At 40.7% G+C, this 20482-nt stretch overlaps 2 protein-coding genes across 6 annotated transcripts; one reads left to right on the forward strand and one right to left on the reverse strand.

The window, feature by feature from the left end:
• The first annotated feature begins 6996 nt into the window (after nucleotides 1-6996).
• On the forward strand, nucleotides 6997-8920 carry LOC104436098 (CBL-interacting serine/threonine-protein kinase 6). The gene has a single exon (XM_010048816.3). The coding sequence runs from the start codon at nucleotides 7368-7370 to the stop codon at nucleotides 8703-8705; it is 1338 nt and encodes a 445-aa protein (XP_010047118.1). The 5' UTR covers nucleotides 6997-7367; the 3' UTR covers nucleotides 8706-8920.
• A 2677-nt stretch (nucleotides 8921-11597) lies between these two features.
• Nucleotides 11598-20272, reverse strand: LOC104436099 (AP2/ERF and B3 domain-containing transcription factor At1g50680). 5 transcript variants are annotated; one of them, XM_039302075.1, is made up of 4 exons: nucleotides 18533-20272; nucleotides 18333-18396; nucleotides 17666-17707; nucleotides 11598-12868 (listed from the first exon to the last, which is right to left on the reverse strand). In XM_039302075.1, exon 4 carries the CDS (start codon nucleotides 12865-12867, stop codon nucleotides 11839-11841), a length of 1029 nt encoding a protein of 342 aa, XP_039158009.1. In that variant the 5' UTR covers nucleotide 12868; nucleotides 17666-17707; nucleotides 18333-18396; nucleotides 18533-20272; the 3' UTR covers nucleotides 11598-11838. The 5 variants fall into 5 exon arrangements, with proteins under 5 accessions (XP_039158009.1, XP_039158005.1, XP_039158007.1 ...); XM_039302071.1 differs by lacking the exon at nucleotides 17666-17707 and having other exon boundaries at nucleotides 18533-19530; nucleotides 19690-20271; XM_039302073.1 differs by having other exon boundaries at nucleotides 17666-17796; nucleotides 18533-20271.
• Nucleotides 20273-20482: the final 210 nt, after the last annotated feature.

The following is a 20482-nucleotide window of genomic DNA, read 5'->3' on the forward strand; positions in this document are numbered from 1 at the left end:
GGTTGAATTATTTCTGTGGTGGTCATGGAATCTTTCCCCCTGCCCACATGTGAATCCCTCCTCTTCAACCCTGTATAATCTTCATATATCAGATCTATATATCTGTATAGCCATAAGATAAAGAAATGAAATTTTATACATGTGCATACAATATAAGAAAAAAGAAGAAGAAGAGAAAGCTGTATACACTAGAAATTCTATATAGTACATAACGCTATAGCCTTTTTTTTCCCTTTTGCTAATGATAAATTAGAGCAAGGTTAGCATCTGCCTAGAAAGTTAAACTCGCTCTATATGGTCGCCAGTTGATTTCACAAAGTTTGGAGCACCTATGCCGACTAAATCTAATCGTTTAAGAGCTTAGGTTGTTGTTGTTTGTAGAGAAGATTAGAGAGTGGTGTCATCTTCTTTACAACATTCACCGTTATGTTGGTGTAACTAATTTTTGTCCAAAAAGAGTTACCTGATTTGGTTCTCGAAATAGTATTATGTTTTCACAATATGATTTTTAAATACTGATGATGTCTGTTCTGATTTTTCGATTTTCATACCGTACTCAGCAAAAGCTCATCGAACTAGTGGAAAGTGCAGTGTTTTTTGACCCAGTCTAGCGTGAGTTCTTTTTGTAATGTTGTCCCTTGTATCTTCTTGCATCATTTATATGTATATATCTATATCTCTAGATATATACATATATATTTTATAATGGGTACCTTTTATTATTCAATTTGAGGTGCATTATGGGATCTGAAACTGAGGACTAATCATTGGAACTTAAAATAGCCCAATCTTGACTCCAACAGCAACAATTATTCTGCATTGAAAAGGAACCAAAATATTCTTTTCCGGCCCACAGATGCTAGGGTTTTCTTTCGCATGATACATTTAATCCGGTACCTCCTCATCCAGCGATTCGTTCAGCTCGCCGTAATTCCGATTGGCGTTTCGAGAGATCTGGATAACGTCGCACGCAACAGGAAAACCTCATCTCGAAAGCAATGAGCAACAGGCATATCCTCTCGATACCCAAAATAAGAAAAGGGTAGAAAAACCCAGAAAAGTCAGCTTTCGTGTGGAACCTTTATCTCAGTCACATGGTCGGGACTGAGAATTCACTACATTCGAACAAATACATCAGCGTCGCGCGCTGTCTTGGCCGTCTTTTCATGTTCGCATTATTGACACGAAACAACTAGGACCACTTAACCTACCTTACGCTACAAATTGATGAGCTGAGCCACGTGGATCTCTTACGTTCCAGACGCCGAGTTCTTTGCTTCAGCTGCATACGATGATAGATTATGCTTGTGTGCGCCCTTAGATTCTCAATCCCAATGACCTTACATGTGAGCTATTGATTTGGTATTGGAATGCATCTTTTCCACAAATGGAAAGAAACAAAATCAGGAAATAAATGAAATCTCAAGAGGGAAAAAGCAGAAATTCCAGATTTGGCAAATTAGATTGGTGGTCACTACATATATTTAGGACGGGTGTCGATTCCTAACTTTGCACAAGATAGCCCTTTTATCTATTTGACGGATATGTAATCAAAGCACAAGGCCAGGAAGCTATCACAAACCCAGGCCTGTCGATATGTTCGGCATGATTCATGCCAAGATATACTACCATTTGAAGCAATGTAGGTCCATTTTCATTTCAGCTTTAGAGCAAATTGTAATTTGTAAGGCACATAATGTATATCGGTGTAATGTCCATTTCAATGTTTCCAGTGAAACATCCATGTGTTTCTAACTTTTGAGTTATTTCAATTCCAGTCATATTTATTTTTGAGTGATTTCCATTTCAGTATTTCCTTTATCTATTTGATTGATATGTATTTAAAAATTAGATCATTCGATGATTACGTTTAATCTAATTTAACTCTTAATATTATTGCTAGGCCTTAGTGGCGTGTCCTAGTGAAAAGTGAGTTACGAAATGTGACTAGATTTAACACAAGTGGCCACCATCTACTCATTCCCTCTTCTTGGGTTAAACGTACCCTAATTTTTTAAGCCTAACCTAATCGAGCCATCCGATAGGCAATCTCCATTAATACAATCTTATAAATAAAAGCAAAAGGTGGTGTGTGCCCTCAAATTCTCAATCCACTGACCTAACATGAGCTATATCGATTTGGTATTTGACAACGCCTCTTTCCCGCAAATGGAAAGAAATAAAATCAAGAAAGAAATGAAACCTTAAGAGGGAAAAAAGCAAGAATTTCCAGAATTGGAAATCAGATTGCTGGTCACCACATGTATTAAGGACAGGTGTCGATTTCTAACTTTTCACAAGACAACCGTATATCTGTTCGGCTGATATGTAATCAATACTACAAATGGAAACACCAGGCCAAGAGGTTATCACAAACTCTAACCAGTCGATGTGTCAAGTGCGAATCATGGCAAAGATATACTACCATTCTCGTTGGTTGTGTAAAATCATAGCCCAGATATTAGGTGCAAGCAGAGGCAAACAAGGTTGGAATCCCTTTTTCACACTCTCATATCCAAGCCATCTTAAAAGAAACTGGTGCCATCATATTTTCTATTTTAAAAATTAGATCGTTTGAAAATTACGTTTTATCTAACTTAATCCCCAATGCTATTGGTGGACCTCACTGGTGTCGATTTCTAACTTTGCACAAGATAACCATTAATCTGTTTGACTAATATGTAATCAATACTATGAATGGAAACACTAGGCCAAGAGGCTATCGCAAACCCTAACCGGTTGATGTATCAGGTGTGATTTCATGATGAAGATATACTACCATTCTCGTTGGTTGTGTAAAATCACGGCCTAAATATCAGGTGCAAGCCAAGGGAAAACAGGGTTGGAACGCCTTTTTCACACTCATATCCAACCCATCATAAAAGAAACCGGTGTCATAATATTTTCTACTTTAAAAGATTAGATCGTTGGATAATTACTTTTCATCTAACTTAAACCCTAATGCTATTGTTGGACCTCACCGGCATGTCCCAGTGAAAAATGAGTTAGGAAATGTGACTCGATTAAATATAAGTGGCCCCATATATTCATTCCCTCTTCTTGGGTTATACTAACCCCAAAAGTTTTAAGCCTAACCTAATCGAGCCATCCGATAGGCAAACTCCATTGATACAATCTTATAAAATACAAAGAAAAAAGGTAGTGAAGTGGGAGGAAATTAGTGATATCATCATCCAATACATCATCATATAAAAGAAGAAGAAGAAAAACTCGAATTATGCGTTCGATTGAGACTTTAGATGCCCGGCAAGACTACTCCTAATTGCATTTGGATTGTCGGGAAAATAAACCTGAATTATTTTTCTTATCTAGAACCTAATCTCGGTCGCCCTAATTGTCCTTTGGGGTCACAAAACAAGACAAGGTGTAATCAATTGATGAGAGGTTGGTAGGACCCAAAAAGACCATCTAAGTAAGCGTGTCACGAACCACCTGTGCAACAAACAAACCGATCACCCATCTCCTCCTTCCCCTCTCTTTCCCTAATTTAAGACTCCATCATTGTCATCATTGTTGTTTATTCAATAATTGATGCAAGCTTTCGATTTCTAATCATGTCAATTAGAATATTTAAATAACGCATCATATTTTTATTTAAAAGTTTGAACTTTAAGAATAGTCGAGAATCACTATTCCTTTCATGGATGTGTCTCCATCCCTAAGTAATTAAATTCCGCATGTTGTGGTTAAACCGCTTGGCTTGCATGTGAGAATGGGTATTGAAGTAGTGTCTCACATCGCTTGATAACGGGCCTTACATATTTTTTATATTCATGTGATATTTCTCCACTCATAAACTTAAACTCTTAAAGCAATTAGCAATGATCCCACCAAACCTTACATAGTCTTAAAGTTAGGAGGTTTTGAGTTCGAATCTTTCAAGCTTCTATTTGTAAGTTAAGGTTAAAGAAATCGTCAAAGTCTAACCTATTCACAGAAAAACAAATGATGTGGAAATTTTTTCTAAATATGATCAACTCGGGTCTCAAGTGCAAAAACAAACCATAAAAGTGTTTAGATACAAATTGTAATCGATCTTACTAATTGTTTCAAGTGATATAGGCTATTAATTTTTGGAGAAAATAGTTTCGAAATCATTTGTCTTTTGCGAAGCAAACAGAGTCATAGAGTACGAATGATAACCATTCTTTCCATAAATCAATTTTTGACCATAAATCTATTTTTCTATTTTTATTCCTTGAACAAATTTCTATTTTTATTCCCTGAACGAATTTCTGAGTAAAAATACATGTTTAATAATGACATAAAATTTTTCTCTCCCAAGCGATCGGCAATAGCCAATGGGTGGACGAAAGGTGGCGACGGGTGGATAGTAACGAGGATGAGCGTGAGAAGATTTTTTATTTCTTATTTTTTATTTTAAAAATAGAAAAGTAAAAAAATTAATTTCTAATTTTTGTTCCAAATCTATTTCTAAAGTAAAATTTTGTTCCATAAATAGAATAATGAAACTATGTTATAGATGTTTATAGAATAGAAAAATAGATATGCAGAAAAAAATAATACGCCCCCTCAGTGACCATCCCGTCGTTTGGGTTGATCGACGGGGCATACATGACGTCACGTCTTGCGCCGTGCTTAGGAGTCTAGATTAATCGTACGCAGCGTGCCACACGCACTGGCTCGAAGAAATCAAAATCAGAGCGTGGCTCTCGGAAGATGGAGTGGGGTCGGCCCGGTCGGGTGGCTAATTTCGTGAACACGTTGCGGTCCGCCGCCAAAGTTGAACTCTCGAGCGAAGCCAGGTCGGTAAGCTGGTTGACTCCAGTCAACTCGTTCCGCTGACCACACGATTTCCACATATATATGGTTACCCTTTCTCGACGGCTGTTCCCTAGCAATTTCGCAGCAGCCATTCGTGACAGTAAGCCAAGTGATTAGAAATTGGAAGAGGAAGACAAAAGCCATTTTTCTTTTTCCATTTTTCCATACTAATAAATGAGAGTTGACTCTTGGTGAGACTTGAAAATTTTACGTGGTGGGTGAGGAAAGAGAAATTTGTTCATTTAAAACTATGGCCCTCTCGTTGAACTTTGAAAATGTTTGTCTTTTATGATTTATTGATTTTGATATGCGACTTAGAAGTCGTCTTATTTTGTATAGGTCGATACAGTATAAGTCATTACATTACGTGGAATCTTCAACAAGATAAACTCACTCATCGGTGGTGTGCAATGTTTTTCTCTTTGCTTTTTTTTTTTTTTTTTGTCTTTTGTTCTCTCCTTTTGAGGCTAAGCAAGGCCCACAATGTGATAACAAGATATTAAAAAGGGCGGTGCTATCTCCACTGCTTAAATGGCTAAATAAATCTGCCCCATTTTCATTAGAAAGACAAAATTGCCCTTAATTATTCGATTGTACTTTAAAGTGGTAATCCCTTTTTGATAGTTTTCTATTCCTATTTAGGATCTAGTCGGCATAACTAAGAATATTCCATGTATATTAAATGCATTATGTCTTCTCTTTATCTTTAGATTCACTTCTATAAAAATTAGTTTTGTCAAAAAGAGAAATTTCGAAGGAACCTGATTATTTTCTACATTTGTGAGCAAATTTATGGATTAATTATTCATTAAAACCTAGAAAAAAATTTAACATAGATAACTTTTCAACACACTCACGAGTTAATTAATTTTCTATATTTTTTTTTTTGTATATCACTATCAATTTTTTTTTATCAAATGAGTTTTATATACATATACATATACATATTATGGGATGATAAGGTGAAAACATGAAAAAAAGCCTTTTTAAAGCTTTTTGAAGAACAAAATCAAAGTTACATTCCCATTCATGAAAACTTCAAATTCCACTGAAATTTCATTATTTTAGATTGACAAAAATTAATATTATTTGTAGAATGTTTAAAAATAATATCAAGATGTCTCATTAAGCATGAATTTTTCATGTCAATCTTTTCAAAGTTTTTCTGAACACTCCTATAATATTTTACATGCTTTGTGTCAAGATCTCTTGCCAATAGTAATAAAAAAAAAGGCAAACTTTTCGATATAATAAATGTAGAGACTTGATATATATACTAGGCCGATGAAATTAAAAAAAAATACCAAGAAATTAAAATTTTGATATATGAGGGACGGAAAAATAGATAAGTTATTATAAGAGTAATGATATAAAAGAGATTAGTTTTATTTTCTAAATAGCAATTAGTTCAAATTTGACGAAAAACCATATATAGAAAAAAAGCATGTGACATTCTTAATTAAGACAATATATTGACTCTACAAAGAAACATAGAAACAAGAAAAGGAATAAAAATAAATAAATTTGGAGCCACCACTTTACATTGCAATTGAAATTTAGGACAATAATGCTGTTTAAGTAAAAATTAGGGTGGATTTAGTAATATAGGGAGTAGAAATAGCGTTGTCCTATTAAAGCTGCTAATTAAAATTAAGGATCACATTTTCTTACAAATTTTTTATAAAAGATTATATTAACCGTGGTTAAATTGCATTTTCATGAATATATATGTACGCGTGACTTCAATGAAAAGCTGCGATCCGGTTCATGTCCCCCGGCCGGGGCAATCGAACCGGTGGCCCGAACTGACCCGCCCGGGGTGGGCCCCCCCTGCCCCCCAACTCCCTCCAACCAGAATTATTGAGAAAACCTCCGTCGCGTAGCGAGGGGCGAACCCGTAAATAAAACGGCACTCCCCGGAAGCTCACTGGCGGGCCGCGTGGGCGACCACCCTCCGGAGCTAATCTCGACCTTACACCTGTCGAAAACCGGGGCCCCACCCCCGCCCCCACGCGCAACTCGAGACTGATCAGCCATCCGACGTCCCATCATCGCGACGCGCAGGCCGGTGCGGGCCCCACGTGCTCCCCGCAAGCCATCCTCAGCCGTCCGATCGTCCACGCGCCCATTCCGAAACATCCTCGAAGCAGTTCCCGGAACCGGCCTATATAAAGGCAAGTCCTCGACCTCTCCGAAGGAAGAAAGAGGATTCAATCGTCGCCGCCGCCGCCGCTGCAGCCTCCCGAGTCGAAGGATCCGATCGATCGAATCCCTCCGTGAATTCGAAACCCTAGTCGCCATTCGGGTTGGGAATGCAGAGAGATGAGCGGCTCGTTGCTGACGAATCTTGAGTCCGGCAGCCGCGCCGCCGCCGTCGCCGCCGCCACCATCGGTGGCCGGAACTGTCACCGGAACTGTCACCGGAAGCACGTCGAGGACGGGTGAACCCCACGCCCGGATCCTAGTTTCTCGCTCATCTTACCCCTCGAATTTCTTCCAGTTTCGATATCGATCTCGATCTCGGCGTCGAGGAAAAGAGATATAAGAATCGCGTCTTTCGAATGGCGGATTCCAAAGTCCGGGACGCGTCCGCCTCCTCGGTGCTCCACGGGAAGTACGAGCTCGGCCGGCTGCTGGGGCACGGGACGTTTGCGAAGGTGTACCACGCGCGGAACCTGCAGTCGGGGCGGAGCGTGGCGATGAAGGTGGTCGGGAAGGAGAAGGTGATGAAGGTCGGGATGATGGAGCAGATCAAGCGCGAGATCGCGGTCATGAAGATGGTGAAGCACCCTCACATCGTGGAGCTGGACGAGGTCATGGCCAGCAAGTCGAAGATCTACTTCGCGATGGAGCTCGTCCGGGGCGGCGAGCTCTTCAACCGGATCGCCAAGGGCCGCCTCCGGGAGGACGCCGCGCGCATGTACTTCCAGCAGCTGATCTCCGCCATCGACTTCTGCCACAGCCGCGGGGTCTACCACCGCGACCTCAAGCCGGAGAACCTGCTGCTGGACGAGGACGGCAACCTGAAGGTCACCGACTTCGGGCTCAGCGCGTTCTCGGAGCACCTGCGGCACGACGGCCTGCTGCACACGACGTGCGGGACGCCGGCTTACGTCGCGCCGGAGGTGATCGGGAAGAAAGGATACGACGGCGCGAAGGCCGACCTCTGGTCCTGTGGGGTTATCTTGTTCGTCCTCCTCGCCGGTTACTTGCCCTTCCAGGATGATAACCTCATGGCCATGTATCGGAAGATTTACAGGGGAGATTTCAAGTGCCCGCCGTGGTTCTCCTCCGACGCCCGGAGGCTCGTTACCAAGCTCCTCGACCCGAACCCGAGCAACCGAATCACCATTGCCAAGGTCATGGAGTCGTCCTGGTTCAAGAAGTCGGTGCCGAAGACTGTCAGGACGAAGCAGGAGTTGGAATTCGAGGCCTTTGATAAGGAGGACGCGGCCGAGGGCGGCGGGGCCAATGGCGAGAAGCTGAAGAAGCAGTCGGAGACCCTGAACGCGTTCCACATAATCTCGCTGTCGGAGGGCTTCGACCTGTCGCCGCTGTTCGAGGAGAAGAAGAGGGAGGAGAAGGAGGAGATGCGGTTCGCGACGACCAGGCCCGCGAGCAGCGTGATATCTAGACTGGAGGAGGTGGCCAAGGCGGGGAAGTTCAGCATCAAGAAGAGCGAGTCGAAGGTGAAGCTGCAGGGGCAGGAGACGGGGAGGAAAGGGAAGCTCGGCATCGCCGCGGAGATCTTCGCCGTGACGCCGTCGTTCCTGGTGGTGGAGGTGAAGAAGGACAACGGGGACACGCTGGAGTATAACCAGTTCTGCAGCAAGGAGCTTAGACCGGCACTCAAAGACATATTATGGACATCTCCTGCCGATAACTCGACAGCCGCATGAGGAAATCGAATCTTTTGTGTTGTTGGGGTCAATTGTTTTGTTAATGTTCGTTACTGGTGGAGCTCTTAAGATTCTGTGGAAATTGAAGCAGATTTCTTTGTATGATTCTGGGAATAGATTTGTGCTTTTGGGTCTCAGATGGAAATTGTCTCACATGTGTGCTTTCTTTCTGATGTGTTTGTGAAATGAATTGTTTGATGTGGCTTTGATTAAAATTTTGGGAGCCTGCTTGCTTGCTCGCTCGCTTGCTTGCTCTTCTGGTTCCATCTTTCTGTCATCATTTTTACCAGTGGATTGCAACCTCTACTCCATAAGCAAAAGGGTCTTGTTGGTTCAGCGGATAAGATCACATCGTGCGTTTGCAAAATGCGTTCGTTGACACATGATTTTTGGAACTTTGATGATGATGATGGTTGGCCTGCTGCAATTATGGTGCCTCAATTATTGTCCTTCGCCCAGAAACGGCAAAGGTCTTGTCTTGCCACACAATTATTTGGCCCAGCCTATTGAATGATAGCTTCTTTATGGTGTTACCCTTTAATCTAATTTTGCTTTCCATGATTGGATTTTGGTTTCAACGGCCTTAAAAATTACTTCCATTTGCTTTGTTTCGTTCCAAAGTAAACAATTCTTACAGAAGAGGACAGACATAGCAAAATCGTACTCTCGTCCGCATTGTGCCTCTCTCTAGCTCTGTACACACACAAGATTCGCAGGTACATGTGTCTGATGGAGCTGTTTATCTACTGTTTTTGTTTTTTTTTTTGCATTTTTTGGTCCTGAAATCAACCTCCATATCGTGCAAATTGCAGAGACGCGTACACTGTAACTCGTCAGTGATTTGTATCCATGCATTATATCACGTGAAAAGTTTCCCCCTTTTCATGTCCGTCATTCTCCGTAAATATCTCGCATTGAGAAAATTAGGTCATATATCTATGGTAAAGAAGACAGGAATTTGATAGAACATCGTGATGATGTTACTGAGGCACTCCAAAACAAGAAAGTGGTCTATGTCTAGGACATGAAATAGAACAGTCCTACTCTGGATTTGCTGTTTCAATTGTTTTGGCAAGTGCCTCTCTAGTAGTGCGAAGGATCATGTGGAACTCTCAAGAGATCCTTTGGGCCAAAAACATATATCTAGAACATCATCACAAGAGTCTCCAATTGTCACAAAATGCTCAGTATAAATCATAATAAATCGATATGCACCGATCGCGACTTGAGGATAAGTAAGCCTCGTAGCACAATCGAAGCGCATTATCGGAGAAGACCGCGACTTGAGGATACTTACCCTCGTAGCTCAATCGAAGCACATTGTCGGAGAAGACCTCTCCTTAACGGCATCTTATTTGCAAGCGAATACCAAAAACGTTTTCGGCCTCACAAATCAAGAAGACATTGAAAGCCCTAACGAAGTACGCTCCCACCACACAACTCATTGGTCCTCTTTATTTCTAGAATAGAAGCATGAACGATGAGATGAAAATGTCAATTTCGTTTTCCCATGCCAAACCAATAAAGTGAAAATCACAAACTGAAATTCTATGTGCACCTTTCATGAGAGAGTAGAGGAGAATTTTAGTGTAATGTCATCCCTAAACTATTAGTTCTTCAATATGATCCCTTAATAATTGGGAAATGTTCAATATAGTATTTCCGTTTACTCAAATGACCAATTAGATGTCATTTGTTGACGTGGATTTTGATATGGTAAGTTAAAGTTTTAAAAATGATGGGTCAATATTTCTTTTTTTTTTCTATTTACTTTAGAAAAGGAAAAAGAAAATTTAGGTATTAACATGTCTATCATTGTTATGACGTGGTTTATATATCTTGATTTGGACATCCATAGGTAACATTTTTTTTATGTGGTCCACTATTTGAACTTAACAAATTGGAAGCCACGTCAGCAAATTTAGTTAACTTGAATTTGTGGAATGGTGCCATTGAACATTTTCATATAATTTAAGAATTAGATTGAATATTTATCATTAGTTTAGGGATTATACTAAACAAATTAAAAGTTTAAGGATGACATTGCACATTGGACTAAAGTTCATAGATCATTTATGGCAATTCCCCTCCATAAAATGTAATTCTAACACGCTAGGAGAAGGAGGTAAGAGCACTGACTGATTTCTTAAGTGCGACAATTGACTCATTACTTGTCACGATCCAAAAGGAAGAGCGTCTAGACAATGTGTTACCTGCCCACATACCTTTTATGAGTGTAATGCCACCTTCAGGCAATTGTCCTTGCAAAACAGTACTTTGCAGATATGATTTGAGTACCAATGTTGGCTAATTAACGTAATTAATCAATCGTAAATACGATAGAACCGGAAATTCGCATTCGCATCCTTCGCGCAGAAACTCTGCAGGGCAGATTTCATAGTCGAGCAGGTGACTTTGTTGAGCCTCGACCCAACCATCTGTCATTAGGAATATTGACTGGGATGATAGCTCGTGAGTGCACGTCGTCATTGAGCTTAACAACCAAAGGACTGTTGCAGAGCTGCGTGCAGGTGTAGGCGAGCATGAAGATCAGCTTTCTTTTCTGTATGGTTGATGACAATGAGTTTGTATCCCTTCGGTTTGTCAGTCAAGGTTTGATTTTTCAGGCGTGCCTTCGTTATCAATCTGCTTTGATGACTCGACAACATTGGACCAACTTCAGCAAAGTGTAGAACGAATTTGGATTGGTTCAAAGGGAATCGAAAGGATCAATATACAGTGATATTCTGATGAATGCATCTGCCGAGCATCATACTATCCCGAAATGAACTTAAAGCCTCTTAGCCTATTATGGTCCAAGTTTGTGAGCTATGTAACCAAAACCTAGCTTTGAGTGATGGCCCATGAAGTTGCAACCAGATATCTGCCATTTTTCCAATTTCAAAGGGGAAATTTCACACTAGTCACGGTAGAACTGACGTAAAGAAATAAATTAACCGAACATCTTCCATATTCTTCGTAACATGAGCAACTTAGGAAGCATCAACTTGGAACATCTTCCATATAAAACTTAGACCAAACACGAATCGAATAAATGAAAAGAAAGCAGTTAAAAGATTCACTGTTGGCTAAAACCCCAGAGTCAAATATGTTTAAGCACGGGGTGTTGATCTTAACAGATTTCGACACCAAAGATTTTGAGGCCCTTCTTCATCGTCTTACTCTCATCCTTCTTCTCACCCTCCACCGGCATGATCTCGATGCTTCCCTTGGCCTCCTCCCCCAGCCCCTTCTCCCCCAGCCCACCGCCGTTCTTGTCCCTCTGCTGCACGTCGATCATGCAGAACGTCCTCCCTTCCTTCCGCGGCTCTCGGTACTCACACATGTAGAAGGCGACCGTGTCGTTCGCCCTCAGCTCCTTCTCCTTCACAAACCGGTTCCAACCCCTGGTGAACACGAAGCTGTGGCTGCTGCTCCAGTAGCAGTACCGGAACTTCCATGACCGCATCGATCGGTCGTAGAACACCAGCTGCACATCATCCAGGCCCAGGGTGCGAAGTTGCAGTGGTGCGTCGTCCTTCCCAGCCTCTGATCCCCCCGAGATGCGGGGGAGGTACTTGATGGCAAACTTCTTTGGGATGACCAGCCGGTTCAGCTTCCCCACATCACTAGGTGTCAGCTCCTTCTGGAAGAGCTGCCTGCACATGAGCCCCCCATTGGGGTGGGCCAGGACTAGGTCGAGGCCCGCCTCCTGGTGGGGCCCGTTGGTCCGGGCCCTGACAAAGTCGGTGAACTTGGATTGGTAGGTGCCATCCTTTATCATGGTGAGCACGGCCTCAGTGGAGTAGCAGCTCTGGAAGTTCAGCTCCTCAACTGAGAGCTTTGACCATGGAAAATTGCGGTGAGGATCCCCGCTCCGGAGCTTTATGGCAGCACTGTCATAGGCCATTGCCGCTTCCTCGTCGGACTTGAAGGTCCCAAGCCAAATTCTCTGGTGGTTGGCATATATTTGCGCTCCCCAGTGTCCATTCTGTTGCTGGACGACTCCTTTGAATTTCGATGTTGCACCATTAGGAGTCTGCCGAGCGCGTTTGGTGGTCAAGCGTGATGGCAAGGCGCTGTCATTTGAATCTGACCCTTCAGCTAAGACGTTTCTATCGCTGTTCGAGATAACGCTCAATGTTTCCTCCTCCATGGACATCCTAGGAAGACGAATAAATCAGAGGGAAGGGAAAACGATCAGAGGATTATAAGTGTCACAATCAATAGAGAATATGTCCAGAATCAACTTCACAACAATCAACAACATACTGCTCAGAATTATGAGAAGATTCAGATTAAATTTGCATGCAGCGTATTAACCTAAGCAAAGTACTGGCACAAGCAAAGTACTGCCTATTGAAATCTAGAGAAAGAGTTGAGAAAACAAAGTGCTATATATATGACACAGTAAAAGGCACAAGCAAAATTCTGCTTATTGGAACCTAGTTGGGGTGGTAAATTCGTGTAATGTATATGACAAACAAAGTAAAAGGGAAAAAGAAGGAAAAGAAGAAGAAGAGAGGTATAGGCTTCAGTAAACAGCCACTAACACCATCAGAATTATATCACCTGACCTCTGGTGGAAAGTGAAGGATGAATATTCAATGACAATCATGAGACACAAGACACAAACATCATTAGATCCAAATGGACTGCCATGGTCTTTGACTGAACCTTTACATCAATAACTCATGGAAACAGCATACGTGAGAACAGCTTTGTGAGGGCAAAACGAACCATTTTGGGTATATTTATTCTGGACATAGAAATTGCCTCCCCAACCAAAGTCCTAGAGACAAAAGCCACATTCTATAGGAAAAATTTCAGCAATCAAAAATGGCAAATACCAATTCATGTACAAATTTCCCTAGAGTAAACCATCATGGTCTGATTTCACAATCCCAGTTGCTGCCACTGCGACTGAATCACAGAGCCAGCAAAAACCAAAAAACACTACTCATGAGCCTGCATCCAGTACTCACACATATGGCATCAGATCATTACGTTGAAATGATTTTTAACCTAGCATCGCATTCAAAATACATGATTCCTGAGATGAAGTTAGGCTGTTAGCCAGCAACCAACAGGCAGTAAATATCACATGAACTGATTGTCCATTCACAGAATTTTTATGCATACTGAAAAGTTTGAAACAAATCAAAAAGGGCCAAAATCTCAAGCCAAGTCACTAAGAAAAAAGTTCAGTCTCTACTTTCGGCCCAGACGAAAAAGGCATAAACTCTTGATTCCCAAAGCTGTAAATATGAATCTTAGATCAAATTCGTTTTTTAGCCTTCACCCTGTATAATTAATGTCTTTGTAATGTAGAGGGAGAATCAGAAATAAGGACTGACACCTATTTAAGAGATAGCCCCACACCATCCGGTAGCGATGATAAGCCAAACTCTAAAAGACGATCTGGAGATAAGCAGCAAATTACAGCTGCAAACTTAAAATTCAAAGGTAACAAAGCTTTAACCATAACACACTAGAGTCATCTAGACATTTTGAAAAGGGGAAAAAGTCCATAAGAAATCTAAGACAAGCAATGATGGTCAATCTGTCAAAAGATCTGCCATCTTTCGAAACAAAATTGTAATCTTTCAAGGAGTTCTGATGAAAATGACAAGGCAGACAAATCTAAATTAATACAAGAAGCTCATGCATATAAAACCAGGAAAAGTTTCTTTGGCCACTTACATGAAAACCGAATTGGATAGAACAAAAGACAGGACACACAAAATCCACTAAATGTAATGTCCTCTTCAACTAGAAGGATGAATACTGCAATCGCTATTTCTATCATTGGGGTTCCATCGTAGTTAAAGTTGCTCAGAACATAGGACAGATACAACCTTTAAATGGCAGCCCATACAAAACGTTGTGCAGAATGATGACACGCAGATATAGCGTGGAAAAGAGTAAAATAAGGAATAGGACAACATCAATATAACTGTTTCATTTAAAACTTGCAACATTCCATTACCTGAATATATGGAAAGAACTTAATGATAGTAAACTATGGGGGCAATTCACGTCTTTGACCCTCAAACTTTTTGGTTTAGCATTCTACCATTAAGGGAAATACTTTAATTCTTTACTGACTGTGAAAAGTCTTCCAGCATAAGTATTCAAATTTCTTTGTATACTTTTAAATATTTTGAGGATTTCATTACTAATTGACAAAAGTGAAATTCCAAATGTGTAAAGCCATAGTAACCCCAATCATACAAAGTGCATCACTCGACTAACTTCTCCAACAACCATGTTTTTCTCCGCTCTTAGTCTTCCAACCATGTCTCTGATTGGAAGGTTAGAAACATAAGCATCAATTACATTTATTTACAGTTCAGTTTGTATGTGACTAATTTGCATAAATAATGCATCGATCGAAGGTATGGCCAGAAAAAGTTGCCTCCCACAAGGTATGAACGAAAATATAGCACTTCAATTTCCTCTCACATTGCACTATTCATTGCTTGCAATATAGCGAAAAAAGGTCTCTGTATAAGAGACTTCCAACAATGGCACGGTGTTGGGAGAGGGAACTGTTATATGTGGCCTTGCCATTGCTTTCTCTACAAAAAAGCCATTTCCATGACTCAAACCCTTGACCATTAAGTCGGAAGTAAGACATGCCAAGGCTCACCCTCAAGACAACACTAACATCAATCTACCCTTCTTAAGAAGAAATCTAAAACAAACTAATTCATCTTCTTGTGTCATCCCTGAATAAAAACTGGCAAGTCTGTACAATGTCGAAGATAGCAACGATTCATTGGTAATTCTACACTCAAACTCCCACCACCACCCCCCCCAAAACAAGAAGGAACAAAGTAAAAAAAACTCCTTTTTTTTCCTTCCCAAATTCATAATTTTCAATCATTTACACATTCTCCATTGCCCAACCCATGACTACAACTACTGGTGGCGCTTGAAATGGCTTAGATTCTAAAGGCTCTATTAAAAGTACCCAGCTTTGTGAAATATAAATCGATAGATTAGTAATGTTGTTAGTTTTTCTCAATAAAGATTTTCATGGACCATAAAAGGACCGGCAAAAAACTCTAAGTCACAACAAAAATTTGCTTCTCAAGGACATAAAAGAAAAGAAGCCACTGTTGTGCTAAAAGTATGGTTCTACTAAACCTAATGTAATAATATAAAGAGGGCACAAAGGGGGCATGTTGAGCAAATGCAAATCCATTTGTCTACAATAAGTCCAATGGTAAAAAACTTTGATTATGATGACCCAACAAAAGATTGGCCATAGCGCAACTTTGATTAATGCAATAGTCTAATGTTGCACAATTCAAGTGAAGGTAATAAAATTAGGGGAATAGCTTAAAGATCAATATAAGTTTGCATAACTCTCGATAAGATAAAGTAAAAGACCTTAAAAGTGTACACTGCAACGGACTTCAACTAAAGCTTCAAATGCAAATAAAATGTGTAACCTTATACCACACTAACTGGTAAAAACTATGTTCTTCGGCTAAAACTTATCATGCTAATTTGACAGAAGAGTAATCACTTTTTACGACCACACTAGGTGTGCATAAGAGAACTTACAAATCAGCAAGACTAGGTGGGTTCCAAGCTGAGAACTAAAGTTCACATGTTTGTTATAGGTTGCAAAAGTTCAAAACCAATCAGAATAGGCATCTGTAATAGAATATGGTGTCATATCCACCTTGTACCCAATCTGAATCCTGTAGCCTCTTTAGGGATTCCATGTGCCAGTACACCGGCCACATGGCTACATGGTTTAAACAACCAATGACATTATCCACTGGAATGCTTGCCATCTCACATGACATCGAAATTTTAAAATAACTTATTCGTTCTGGTTTCTTACACCATATCTCATTACCACATGATGTAACCATCCCATGCAACACCTTCTCCTTGTGTAAGCCACTATGCACAAATATACATGGTATTTCATAAAATACTTTTAAAAAAGATGTATATGCAATAAATAGACACAAGAATCTGATTCGATATTAATGATTTATGTCTTTTCTTCACAAACTTTGATATGAAACTTGTAGAGTTATTTTATGAGATGAAAAAGTTTCACTGTTGTGTTTGTTATGTTTCACGACTCTTTATTCACATAAATTTATCTGCTAGATATACTTCTTTTCTAAAGTTTAAAGAAACAATCAGAGTTCATTGGAACCAGTGAAACCAACATATTCCGTGTTTGGTGATGTTTCTAGGAACTTAAATAGGGTGGTTTCTAGGCTGTCAAAAATTTAAATTGTTCCATAAGATAGTTCACCCTTCTCAGCTACCGTATCATAACTTTTCCATATAAGACCAAATCGAGAATCTGACTGTACTTCCCCAGCCTGAGGGTCGAACTCATTAAGCTCTTTTAGAGTATGGCAAATACCTACCCATATCAGGAATCGGATTCAAATTGAAAAAGAATCTCTCTCATTCTTCAAGAATGAGGGGCAAGGAGATTGATCGAATTTTTATTTTACCATAAAACAGCCTTAATACTTTATTGAATAACCAAGAGTATTAAGGAAAAGCCAAGGGTAGAACACATCGGTTTACCATAAAAGGGTAATCATTTCAAAGTAAAAGGCATATATACAATTGACAATGCCCATAATTGCCCAGAAAAGAAAGATTCCATAGTGCTAAGAAAGAGAAACAAAGAAATTAGCTGAAAACATTAGACTAGCAAAACTAGACTTTAGATCATGCAATTCATATGGCTGACACTATGAGATATCAAGGTCTTAAGTACTAGAACCTTGCCAAGTAGTCTTTCGTCAATTGATATTGTAATAAAGCATCCTCCAAGACACATAAATTAAACCAATATGGGTCAGACACCATTAAGATGCTTTCACTAACAATGGCTTTTCGCACAGCATCAGTTTCAATAGGCAATAAAGAAGAGAAACTATGGTATAACACAGAAATATACTACCCACCTCTTTTATGGCCGATGACACCTCCCTCCCATATTGATAAATCTCACAATAAATTCGATCACTCGTTAATTATCCCGCTAAGAATAGGTATGTCCAAATAGTATGGACAAGTCAATCCCCAAAGCGTCATCCTAGAGACAAACTATCCAAGATAGTCAAATCACTGGCTGCCTGAAAAAGAAATTATTAAGTGTACACTTTTCTTTGGCCAAGATAAGTCTATATTGGAAAAGAATAAGCTCTTAGCTTTTAGCCTCTCCACTAGCAAAGTCTAGCAACCTAAACCTATCACATCCCCCAAAGATCTGAATTATTAGCATAAATGGGGAAAATTCAGAGACCAGCCAAAGGGCTCCATTCGAAATCAATGCTCCACCGACAAAAATTCAGGGAAAAACTAAGTAAGAGAGATGAACTAATTCTAGTCAAAAACCGAAACTTTTGTTCCAAACTTTGATTGAATTCATAGTCGTTCAGGTTTTAAAGTTCATCTGGCGTCTTTGCTAATGCCAACCAGTTCAACACTCGCATCCCCGGCTCCCACTAGTCCAAGCAGTCCGTGAACCAAGCAAAGCTAAATACACATAAAATCAAACACAATTGAAAATAGCGAACCACATTAAGAAGCTATAAATAACTGGGGAAGACGATGGTGCTGAGATTTTACCTGCTCCGTGAGGCCGAAAATGGGAGCAATTAAAATTGGTGCTCCCCCAGGAGAAAGCAAAGCCCTTTTTCCAGATGAAACAATTAAAAAGACACAGTTTAAGACTGAAGTAAGAAGATAATAGAATCTCAGGCAAGGCAAGAAATAAAAGTGAAATTCCGGATCGATCTTTTGATGGGGGATAACAATCAGATACTAACCAGAGGACCCATGAAATCTTCGCTTCACTCATGGCAATAACACAGTGTACATCGACCCAAAAAAGGAAAGAGATGGATGTTGCCATATTTAGCACCGATTCGTACTGCAACAATATATTCAGAAAGTCCTCGCCTTTCTGCTTCAAATATCAAAAGCTGCAGGCATTAGAGAGGAAAAAAAATCGCATGGAAAATAATGGTGATGAGATTTAACAAACGAGAGAGTAGAGAGAGAAACGAAATATTACTTCCCTCGGTCTCAATTTCTTGAACCCAAAATAGGGTTTTTTTGAGATTCAAGAACCCACCATCAGCGCCAGATTAAGAGATTTGTATATACTTACCTCCACATATTGCCTTGTGAGTAAATTTGCTTTGCGATGAAGAAGAAGAAACGCCAGAGAGAGAGAGAGAGAGAGAGGGAGAGGGAGAGTGGGGTTTGGCTATGTAATAAGCATAAAATATTTGCAGTTTTTCCGTTAAACATGAATAGTAAACAAGGCAAATAACCATGAAAAGACACGCTCCCGAACCAAAGCTCCAATTTTCCCAAATTCTTCCTTTTAATAAATATTAACTATTCATTTCTCGGATAAATAAACTACGGAAAGCTAACATTTGACAAGTAATAAGACAATAAAAAGAAGCAGCATCCAAGAACGACCAAGATAATCGGGCTGAGTACGCTTGCCAGTGAGAATAGAGGAAAAAGAAGCTGCAAAAAGATCAACTGGGATGAGGAAAGATTCGAGTCCATCTCTATCTGTCTCTCTCAAACACACGCACCAGCGCGCGCGCGCGCGCGCGGCAAGGCCACTTTCTCAGCTACCGATCGCCTTCGCAAAGCTTACTTGCTTTCCCTTCTTTTCCAGAATTCAGAGAGCAAGAGACATGTGGATACAAGACGGACACCTGGCCCGGCATGACAGTAAATATCGTAGGGTTCTGATTCAGAAAGACCGGGAGGCCGCCCAGATGGAGAAATCAGCACAGCCCACCTTTGGGGACACATAAAATTATGTGTCAAAAATTCACAGGAAATACAATACTTTTGTTAATGAGAATAGGGGAGAGAGAGAGAGAGAGAGAGGAAAGAACTTGGAAAGTGCAAAAAAAGGAACCGAGTGGAGACTGACAGAAGAGAAGTGAGCACGCACCCGCAAAGGCATGCCCTTCATACAATTGCCTGCGTGTGCTCACTCTCTTCTGTCACTCTCTTTCTCTCTCTCTCTCTCTCCCAGACAAAAACAAGAAAAGCTTCGAAATCCTCCTCCAATCGGAAGCCGCCAGATTCTTGTGCATTTCTGAATGTTGAATCGCAGATCTGCTAACCCCATGTACTCGAACCACCTCAACCGCCTTTCTGTCATCAAGAAACTCCGACCCAGATCTTACCCCCCATCGCAAATCAATCAAGATCCATACTTTGAACACCAACTAGGGTTTTATATCATCCCTATCACACGGAAACAGCCCAATCCCATTCCAAGAAACATCATCTCATCTCTTCGAAACCCCCTCCACCCCCTCCCCTTCCTCCCCCTCCTTCCTCTCCCTCTCTCTTCCCTCTCTCTCTCCAAGCATCCATCTTTAGCTAACACCTTCTTCTTTTGGGCTTTCTCCAGGCGCATGATATATATGATGCTGAGTGTGCAATGCATAAAGCGAGTCAACAGAAACAAATGTGGGATTAGTTGGGTGGTGTCGATGAAAAATCGTAGGCTAGTGGGGGGGGAGGGAGGGAGGGAGGGAGGGAGAGAGAGAGAGAGAGAGACAAGGGGAATTGGTAATCGGGGTGTGTTAGTGAATAATTAATCGGCTTTACGGCTTTGTTGGTGATTTGATTGATTAGGGTGGATTTTGAGCCGTTGATGGGTCATCGTGGCGGGTCCCATCTGTCGGTTTCTTGATGATGGGCGGCGAGAGTCGTGCGGCTCGGGACTGCGTCAA

The sequence above is a fragment of the Eucalyptus grandis genome, chromosome 1 (assembly GCF_016545825.1).
Source record: "Eucalyptus grandis isolate ANBG69807.140 chromosome 1, ASM1654582v1, whole genome shotgun sequence".
Classification (NCBI taxonomy): Eukaryota; Viridiplantae; Streptophyta; class Magnoliopsida; order Myrtales; family Myrtaceae; genus Eucalyptus; species Eucalyptus grandis.

What these genes read in the sequence shown, in the direction of transcription:
- LOC104436098 (XM_010048816.3), top strand. Translation starts at nt 7,368, where the DNA reads ATGGCGGATTCCAAAGTCCGGGACGCGTCCGCCTCCTCGGTGCTCCAC.
- LOC104436099 (XM_039302075.1), bottom strand. Translation starts at nt 12,867, where the DNA reads ATGTCCATGGAGGAGGAAACATTGAGCGTTATCTCGAACAGCGATAGA.